The sequence below is a fragment of the Coregonus clupeaformis genome, chromosome 15 (assembly GCF_020615455.1).
Source record: "Coregonus clupeaformis isolate EN_2021a chromosome 15, ASM2061545v1, whole genome shotgun sequence".
Classification (NCBI taxonomy): domain Eukaryota; kingdom Metazoa; phylum Chordata; class Actinopteri; order Salmoniformes; family Salmonidae; genus Coregonus; species Coregonus clupeaformis.
This window is the reverse complement of record NC_059206.1, coordinates 58,904,108-58,913,463: the sequence shown is the minus strand read 5'-3', so window position 1 is coordinate 58,913,463 and position 9,356 is coordinate 58,904,108. Positions and strand designations below refer to the sequence as shown.

The window sequence follows — 9,356 nt, the reverse complement described above, 5'->3', positions numbered from 1 at the left end:
GCTACGTCATCAAAATGCGCGATGTTGTTATTCAAGCGCGAGCCTTTTGACAGCTATAAGAAATAGGCTGAATTAAATACATCTTGAAATACCTAAATTAATCTAATGAATTTATCTAGCTAAATAGAGTTTCGAAAAACTCTGGTATCTGCTCACATAGTTTTAACTGGCTCGCTGGCAAGCTTGAACCGAAACATTTGTGACAGCTACATTCTGCAATTGTTAGCTAGCAAGCTACAAGGAATTAGAGCTCTTCATCACATAGCTAGCTAACTTGTTCAAACTCGACCATGTGCCAGGTTGATGAAGAATACAATGGACAGCTAGAACACAGAGTGACCCCACGGTAAACTATTTGCCCATTTAACAGCTAGATTACCCAGTTGCTTTAGCTGCAGTCAAGCTAATGTCCACGTGTAACTGAGTTCAGCTCGCTAGCTAACGTTTAGTTTAGCTATTATAATTTTATCTGCTGTAGCAACTGCTTCCATCCACTCACAATACATTTTTGATCGCAGGGTCTCCAAGAAATGTGTCAAATGCAAAGAAAATACAGCTGTATTGATCATCCGAGCTGGAGATGCCTTTTGCAGGTAACGTTAATTGAACAGCGTTTTGTAATTAAAAAGGAGAGGGTTGTCATCGCAAACTAGATGTATTTGTCTCAAGAACTGACCCCACAGAATTTACAGCAAAAATTAGAAAGTGGTAATTTATACTTAGTTGTGCATTTTTTGCTGTCATTGTCAGCACATCTGCTCTTTGTAGTTAATCATGAAAAGTAATGTATTTATTTGGGTATGTCTTCTGGCCAGGGGCTGCTTCAAGGAGTACTTCATACACAAGTTCCGGGCCATGCTGGGAAAGAACCGGGTCATATTCCCTGGAGAGAAGGTATTGAATATCCATCTATAGCATTTTTGTAAGGTCTTACATAAATCAAACAACTGAGTTGGCATTGTTTCTCTGTTGTAGGTTCTTCTTGCAGTGTCTGGAGGGCCAGCCTCTAGCTCCATGCTGTCACAGGTTCAAGAGGTAGTTGGGTCATTTTCTAGATGTGTAGTCACACTGTATGTTGCAATTACTGAAATATCACAGGGCTGACATTTTAGATGTAACACATTGACAGTTTCTTCAAATTATTAAGGGTTTCAAACTGTCTTTGTTTTGTTTTTCTGAATGAAAATGAACCTTTTTCCTCTCTCAGGGTTTGAGTCGAGACGCACCGAAGAAGTTGAGATTTGTCCCCGGAATTATCTACATAGATGGTAATGCACAGATGATCATCGCTGCTCTTTGGCGCAAAGTTTTTTTTTGTTTGTCAAATAGCAGCTTGTTCTGGCCCATTAGACTTGCTCATGTGTGATGATTGTCTATTGCTGTGTCTTGACAGAGGGCGGTGCCTGTGGTCAAAGCATGGAAGAGCGGGAGAGGGCAGTGGCTCAACTGGAGTCTGTTTTCAGAGGCACTAATTACCATTACCACATAGTCCACCTGGAGCAGGTGAGCTGGGTCAGAAAAATGTTGTTTGTAATTCTTTCTGGGATGTGAGACTGAGGTTTGATCATTGGAATTAAATATGTATTATAGCTTGTCACTGTTTAGAATATATGGTTGCATCATCTACTCTTACATAGTTGCATCATCATGTCTATTGTCTTTTGCTTTCCATGGTGTTTCAGGTACTCAGTCTCCCCAGCTCAGTGCTAGAGGCAGGATCCTCGGCCACAGAAAAACCTCAGACTGGGTCGAGTTATAAAGCTGCTGTGGACCAATTCATCCATACCAGGAAGAACCAGAACCAGCACCCAGACCTCTCTGTGGAGAATACCCAGAGTCACCTGTCCAGTCAGAGCATGCAGGAGGTCCAGAATGGAATAACCAGCCCCATCACTCCCTGAACACAGCCAAGCCCTTCAGAGACTGTTTGCCTCTGTGAGAACACTGACAGCCAAAGAGGATTTGCTACACACACTGAGGTGAGAGATTAGACTGTATCTCCGAGACATGCCATTCAATTATCAGAGCATATGGGGGATGAACATGTCTGAAATGCTTCTGAAGGTCTAGTTTGTGTAAAGGCCATTTGACTAATGAGGTGTAATGCGTTGCTTTGTCCAGGCAGCACCTGATTCTCCACACAGCGAGGACAGCAGGGCTACACCAAGGTGATGATGGGGGACAGCTGCTCCCGCCTGGCCATCAAACTGCTCAGCAACATCTCTCTGGGGCGAGGGGCATCGCTGGCCACGGACACGGTGAGGAAAAAGTACCTCACCTCTTTCAGCTCAGTGGAATAGTGAACATTATGTTTATGCCCTTCTATCGCAATATTTAAAGTACCGTTCGTAGCATCACTGCAGCATTAGCCCACATAGGCACACATTGTGTATTGAGCTCTGACAGCAGCAGCTGTGTCATTTAGAAATGTTGCTGTGTTCACAGGGCTTCTCAGATCCTCGCTACGGAGACGTGGTCATTGTCAGACCCATGAGGGACTACTCCTCTAAAGAAATAGCATATTACAACAGAATGTTTGACATCCCCTCAGTCTTCATCCCTGGCCTGGACACTAAGGTGAGTCGGCTGTGCTCTGATTACTATCATTGTTCTGTAGTGTGGCGCTGTGTGCCAAGTCAGTATTCTTCTCAAGTTTTCTTCCTTCACCGCCTCTTCCAGGCACAAGACAAGGCCAGCATCCAGCGCCTGACAGAGAGCTTTGTCACCAAACTCCAGACTGACTTCCCCTCTACTGTCAGCACAATCTACAGGTGAGGATGGGTAGCACAAGGAGGCACACTAGGAACCACTTGTAAGAATGACTTCTATATGGTGCAGTATTTGTAAAGAAAATAGTGGTTGAAGGGGGATTTTGTTAAAAGGATACTATATCAATCTTAAATTAGCCTGTTATGTATCTAGACTAGTGTTAAGATAGCTGTTGATAATGTCTTTTTGAGGATTTTGGTAATGAACACCTGTGTTGATGGTTGTCCTCCAGGACCAGTGAGAAGCTCCACACAGCATGTCCCCCAAAGAACACCAACACACAACCCTCTGCTAAGTGCCTACTGTGTGTCTGTGCCTTGGACACTAAACTAGGTGAGTCACACTGCCAATGTACTGTACTCACTAAATAAAAATATGGCATTTTGTACTGAAAGTAGTTTTTTTGTTTTTTTGTAATCACAGAATATCTCATCTCTACCTCTCTCTCTCTGCCTCCCCCCTGTTCTGTAGAGGAGTTCTCTGCCTACCAGGCCACACTGATCTCAGAGCAGCTGTCTCAGAGGCGGGGCCCAGGCCCTGGGTTCACCCCTGGTACAGCAGCAGCTCCAGGGCCGCCTCCAGCCTCCTCGGCAGGCCAGGGCCAGTGCTGCTCCACTGGAGGGGGCCAGAGTCAGGGCTGTGGGACTGGAGAGGGGGGCTGCTGCTCCTCTGCTAAGTCAGTAGGCATTTATGTCTCCAATGTTTGCATTACAGTACAGCTGGATTGTGTACACTGAGTGTACAAAACATTAAGAACACCTTCCTAATATTGAGTTGCAGCCACACCCCTTTTGCCCTCAGAACAGCTCCGTCGGGGCATGGACTCTACAAGGTGTTGAAAGCTTTCCACAGGGATGCTGGCCCATGTTGACTCCAATGCTTCCCACTGTTGGCAAGTTGGCTGGATGTCCTTTGGGTGGTGGACCATTCTTGATACACACGGGAATCTGTTGAGCGTGGAAAAACCCATCAGCATTGCAGATCGACACAAACCGGTGCGCCTGGCACCTACTACCATACCCCGTTCCAAGGCACTTCAATATTTTGTCTTGCCCATTCACCCTCTGAATGGCACACACACACAACCCATGTCTCAATTGTCTCAAGGCTTAAAAATCTTTAACCTGTCTCCTCCCCTTAATCTACACGGATTTAAGAAGTGACATCAATAAGGGGTCATAGCTTTCACCTGGATTCACCTGGTCAGTCAGTCATGGAAAGAGAAGTTGTTCTTAATCTTTTGTACACTCAGTGTATATTCACACGTTTACATTTAGGGTGAAGTGCCAAGCAACTTTGAGGTTGCTTGTACAATAAGAGGCTGTGTTTATTTTGCGATGTTGATGCTATTGAATGAATACAATACTGTGTGTTCTTTCAGGGAACCAGAGACAGTGGATCTTAAAAGCCTGTTGTGTTACAGTTGTAGACTGACCATCAAAGACATGGTAAGTGAAAGGACATCTATCACTTCACATTACTCCTAAACATCAACAAGATCATCTTTACAAAGACTACAGCAGGACAATGTCCAATGTGAACAATTGCCTTTGTTTAACCATGGCCTTTCTCTGTTCTACAGACTGCAGAAGATGCCCTTCCCCAGTACATACTGTCAGAGGCTGAGAGGAGGAAGAGAAGGTGAGATTTACACTACATTCTTTACTCAAAAACATGAAATACTTGTGAAATAGGTATTTTAATTTGCCCATAATTGCTGCACAGAATATTGAGTTATTACCAGTAGAATTGCACTTAGCATATCCTTATATTTACCTTGTTACTCCTCTTTATGGACTTGTCTAGGTCTCAGATGAGGGAGGAGATCAGTGAGTTCCTGCTAGATGAGGAAGAGGATGAAGCCATCCTGAGGGTCAATGGGTCCTTGTGACAGACATTAATACCCAGTGCTACTGGACAACGTCCAACGGCACACATAAGTGACATTGTTCCCCTGGCAACTATACAGCCAAGGCTGTTTGTCTCAATATGAACTGTAATACCAATTGCTTTTATATTTATTTTCAGTCAGTTGATGAATTATTTGGCTATAAGACAACTATAGACTGATTTTAAACTTTAACTGCAGCCAAAATAAAGCTGCTTTGTACATGGCACTGCTTGGTGGTGAATCTAACATTGATTGAATGTATGATGCTAAAACAATGAATAGTTTTTCCATGTCAGGAATGAGAATGATCATTTATTTGTACACATTAACAATATTTTCATTGGTTTAGGAGCTGAATCACATTGTATTGGAAATAGAAATATGGTTATTCTTCCACAACAGAGATCCCACAGCAACAACCTACATGGGTTCTACATTAGGACTCCCATCAGCATCACCCGGGTTCTCTGAAAATGAGAGCGAACATTTGGCAATAAAGTATAACATGTTTATTAAAGTTAGGAAATGTTTTGGTTTTAAGTTTGTGCATTTAGGTTTGTGCATATTGGCAACTGCTCAAGCAATGGTTGAACCATATTGTAACCATTCAGAACAAAATATGATTTAAGGCACAATGGTAGCTGTGTGTTCTGTATAGTGTCACAATTTATGAAACTACTCCAGCATGACATTTTCCAGAGATGGGGCTAATGTTGCCTTATGCAATATTCCAGCATGGAGACATTTAGTATGGTTCAGTCTTTACTCTGAACAGTGTTGCTATACTCTGTCATTTAACCACAACGTATTTTACACTTTTTACAAGATTCAAGTCTTGCCATCAATAAGCCTGTAACTTGTTGCAATGTACAAAGTTAGCTTTCCTCCCAATTGAAGCATTTCAATTTGTCAACAGTTTGAGTAAGATTCAGAGATTTGGCTGAATATGATCTAATAGTGTTTTGATTGGAAACAAACACCCTACTTTAGGCCCTTTTTCTCTCAAATTGTCCCCTTTGGGGCTGCATTAGTCCACACTGTGCTGGTCAGTGTAGTGAGGATCCAGCCTGTGACCTGTCAGGGGGCCTGGCTCTTCATTACGGGGTAGTGTCTGTAGGTCGACCCGGCCATCACACCTTCTCATTCAGAAGCCAATCTTTCTGTTGGAACCCAAGCAATAAGACAAGGGAGACTGGCTTTAGTCTGTGGTCAAAGTGCAAAGCATCTAACCTGCCCTTCTGATTGGAGAGGCTTAGCCAAACCTTCCATAACCAGGGGAGGGGCACTGGAGCAGACCCTTGGCTGCCACACAGCCTCTGGCTCTCTGTCTCAGTACGGTCCAGCAGCAGAGGCAAATAGTACTCTCAGTGTACAGAAACAGACAAAACATCCCTTTCCCCCTGGCTAAGAGGAGGGGTTAGTGCACAGCGAAAATAGACCCACTGGAGCTAGCATTGGGTCTGTTAGAGGAAGACCAGGTAGAGGCACCCCTGTGTGTCAGACAGCCCTAGCCAGGGGTGCTCTGGATGTGATGGGACAGCACAGCCAGGGGGGAGGCTAGCGATTGTCACTTGATAGCTTGTCTCTTGTCCACTTAATCATGGTCTCTGGTGAGCGGTAGAGGAAGATGAGTTTGGAGTAGAGCTCCTCCTCCAGCTCTAGCTCTCCGGTCTCCCTGACCAGGAAGATGTCTGTGCACAGCTTGAGGATACGGTTAACACAGGGCAGCTCCTCAAACATAATGGAGTGAGAGATCTCACTGAAGAAGCCCCTCACAAACTTCCCAATCACCAGCACCACCGACACGTACAGACCCATGATCCTGCAATGGACAACAAGTATAGAATGAGCATAACTGAACATAGAGCTCTCTGTCTGAAAATGAAATTATGGATATCTTCTATTCAAAATACAGTTCATTTCCCACAAAATAGTGTGAATGTAAATCTAGTATTAGATTTGCTGGAATGGGCTACCATTGAGAAGACAGACAGGCACATATCTTACCCATATCCTGCCAGGAAACCTAAGCTGGGGGGGCTGACTTTGTCGTTGAAGATGACCATGGGCAGGACGCCGCAATCCCCTGTGGACGGAGGACAGTCGGCGATGCTGATGTCCCACCACTCCTGGGCCCCACGGGTGCTGTTCAGAGAGCGGTCCCTCATCAGAGACAGGGTTACATCCTGGTAGCCCTCCTCGTCACCTGCAACATAACATGGTGTCAGGGAGACAGTAACACAGACCGACTGCCTATGTTTTAGCTTTGAGCTTCCTTGTAGACGGGTTGGTTGTTTAGCAACAAAACTGACTCGTGTGCAACTATGGGGAAAAACAGACGGGGTTGGCTTAGATTGTTGATAACATGTAAACTGTATATTATCTCCAATGTTAATTGAAAACATAAATAAAGCTGCACAATGAGCACTTGTCTCTCAAATACATCGTTACAGCTAGCAAATTTGAGCCATATTAGCATAGACGTGACATCAGTCAAAACAAGACATTAAGAACAAGATCAAGCAAGCTGAAACGAGCCACTTACGATTCACCACATGGCAGCTTCTTGTCATTGTTGCTAGCTATCTGGCCATCCAGAACCATAACAACACTTGGCCTTCTGCCCCTTTGAAGCGTGTGCATCGTTTTCGTGACGTTGTCAGCTAACCCGTCTATATTTCAAGCACTGTATGGCAAGAAGGATGTTTATAAATAAAAGCTCCTCTGACCTTTATACAGCTGGTCGACTGGTTTGGCCTCGGCTCCGTTCGGTGCTCGGATATAGTTGGGGAACATGTGAGGCACACGTCTGAGGAAGAAACAGTACAGAGAATGTCAAACAGAACTCAGGACAGGATTTCACACAACATAAATTGAAATACTACATTTGACTTTGTGTAGAGAGCAGAACATACACTGGGTCTGTGCGGTTCCCCACTAGCAGTGAAGCAAGGTCTGCTCTGACTGGGTTGCCTGGTTCCAGATCGATGGAGTACTTGTCAGACGTGTGCTCCACAGTGCCACCCTTGCCAAGGTCCCTGAAGAAAGAGACAGACAAAAATACAATACATACTATAGAAAACCACAGGGCAATTGCATAAGCAAATGTTTTTACTTCTACAACTACTTAAAAACACACAAACAGGTGCATACACATACAGGTGGGCACACACGCACACACACGCACACACACACACACACCCCCCCACACACCCAGCTGACCTCTGAAAGGTCCAGGCCAGGCGTAGGGTCATGTCCACAGGGCTGCCCAGCAGCTCCTTGACCACCTCCTGTCGACTAGGTGGGCTGATCCTCCACACTGACCCGGAGCTACCCTCGATATTAGCTGTCACTATGTCCTCATAGCTGTAGAGGGTGATGAACTGCATAGCCCTCTGCAGGAGACGCACACAGACACTCAGAAGTTACAACTACCTACCGCTGAGGCAAATGGAGAGCAGCGGAGCTCAAGTCCATGTTTGTTGTATTCATCATTCAACAGGGATCACTTACTCACGGTTACACAGTTGTACACATTTTGTTTAATTATAATCTAAAACAGGGCACCCAAGGGAAGGAAATGAGTTCAGCTCTTTACAGTAGGGTTGGAGGTATTACGTACAGCATTGTCATAGAAGTTGGTGGTGAGTTTGTTGTAGTCCTCCTCAGTGAAGGACTGAATGGACTGCTGCTGGACACTCATGGTGAACAAGGGCTATGGAGAGGGACAATGGTTAAATGTTTCAGTACAACAACTCTAACATGAGCACATTTCAAATGTATCTTCCATAGATTCTCCATTGCTTGCTTTTTAGTGCTGGACTAGACTTGCCATTGAAGATGACCATGGGCAGCATGGGTCCAGGGCCCATAGAGTGTAAACTGTGCTCACTTATAATTTTCCCCCCAGTAATTACCTCATATCCTCCCAGCTTGACGGTCACTGTGACATCCACAGGGTGATTGACCACGCCCACAACCGATCTGACCAATGAGATGAAGAGCAGCGGGAACCAGATGATGCAGATGAGGAAGAAGATGATGAGTCCTCCCATCCCATACTTCACTATCTTCTTCTTCTTCTGGCCTTTGGGCTGAGGGTATTTCTGAGGATGAAGAGGAACCAGCTGTAAGAACTGCTGGCCTAATCACACACTACAATAGATAGCAAGTGATTTTATCAACTACATTTGTAACCTAGAGGTCTTTGTACCTTCTCTGTCTCACGGCTACACTTGATGATGAAGATGTTGGCGTAGATGTCTTCCACACACATCCAGTTGGAGAGGGACAGAGTGGTGTCAGTCCACACCCAGTCCATCACTGCCCGGAGCTCCACCAGGAAAGGCACCAAGCGGAACCTGAAAGCACAGACAGACAATATCACCCTGTACCAGTACCCAACCTCATCCCATCACCTCCCTGAACAGGGAGACTCCTTGACTCAAACATACCATATGGTGTGGCAGAGGAGGAGATGAATGGACAGACTCACCCCTGGAAGAGGAAGAGGTTGAGGTGGTTGAACTTCTTAGTGAGGAAGTTGCCCAGGATTCGGGTGGGGTAGCCACAGCGGATCTGATAGGCCGACAGGGCAAAGTAGATACACTTGAAAAAGTACCAGAGCTGAGCCACCGAGTTTTGACTGAACATCCTGAGATGACAGAGGGAGACACACTTCAGTATACACCTCAGA

General features: G+C 45.1%; 2 protein-coding genes across 2 annotated transcripts in view; one reads left to right on the top strand and one right to left on the bottom strand.

Annotated features, from left to right (window-relative positions):
- Positions 1–33: 33 nt before the first annotated feature.
- On the top strand, positions 34–4,884 carry ctu2 (cytosolic thiouridylase subunit 2 homolog (S. pombe)). The gene is given in 17 exon segments (XM_045225234.1): positions 34–346; positions 519–593; positions 816–894; positions 976–1,035; positions 1,208–1,268; positions 1,394–1,503; positions 1,683–1,885; positions 1,887–1,979; positions 2,122–2,149; positions 2,151–2,258; positions 2,446–2,577; positions 2,680–2,771; positions 3,002–3,102; positions 3,241–3,445; positions 4,151–4,217; positions 4,352–4,410; positions 4,576–4,884. Coding segments are annotated over 17 exon segments (1,614 nt in total). The 5' UTR covers positions 34–290; the 3' UTR covers positions 4,661–4,884.
- A 68-nt stretch (positions 4,885–4,952) lies between these two features.
- The window catches only part of piezo1 (piezo-type mechanosensitive ion channel component 1), a 69,678-nt gene continuing 65,274 nt past the window's right edge, over positions 4,953–9,356 (bottom strand). Inside the window, 9 exon segments of the mRNA XM_045225457.1 lie at positions 4,953–6,482; positions 6,668–6,866; positions 7,390–7,469; positions 7,576–7,698; positions 7,883–8,055; positions 8,283–8,375; positions 8,578–8,766; positions 8,874–9,021; positions 9,156–9,314. Coding sequence (XP_045081392.1) covers positions 6,218–6,482; positions 6,668–6,866; positions 7,390–7,469; positions 7,576–7,698; positions 7,883–8,055; positions 8,283–8,375; positions 8,578–8,766; positions 8,874–9,021; positions 9,156–9,314 — 1,429 coding nt within the window. The 3' untranslated portion in view covers positions 4,953–6,217.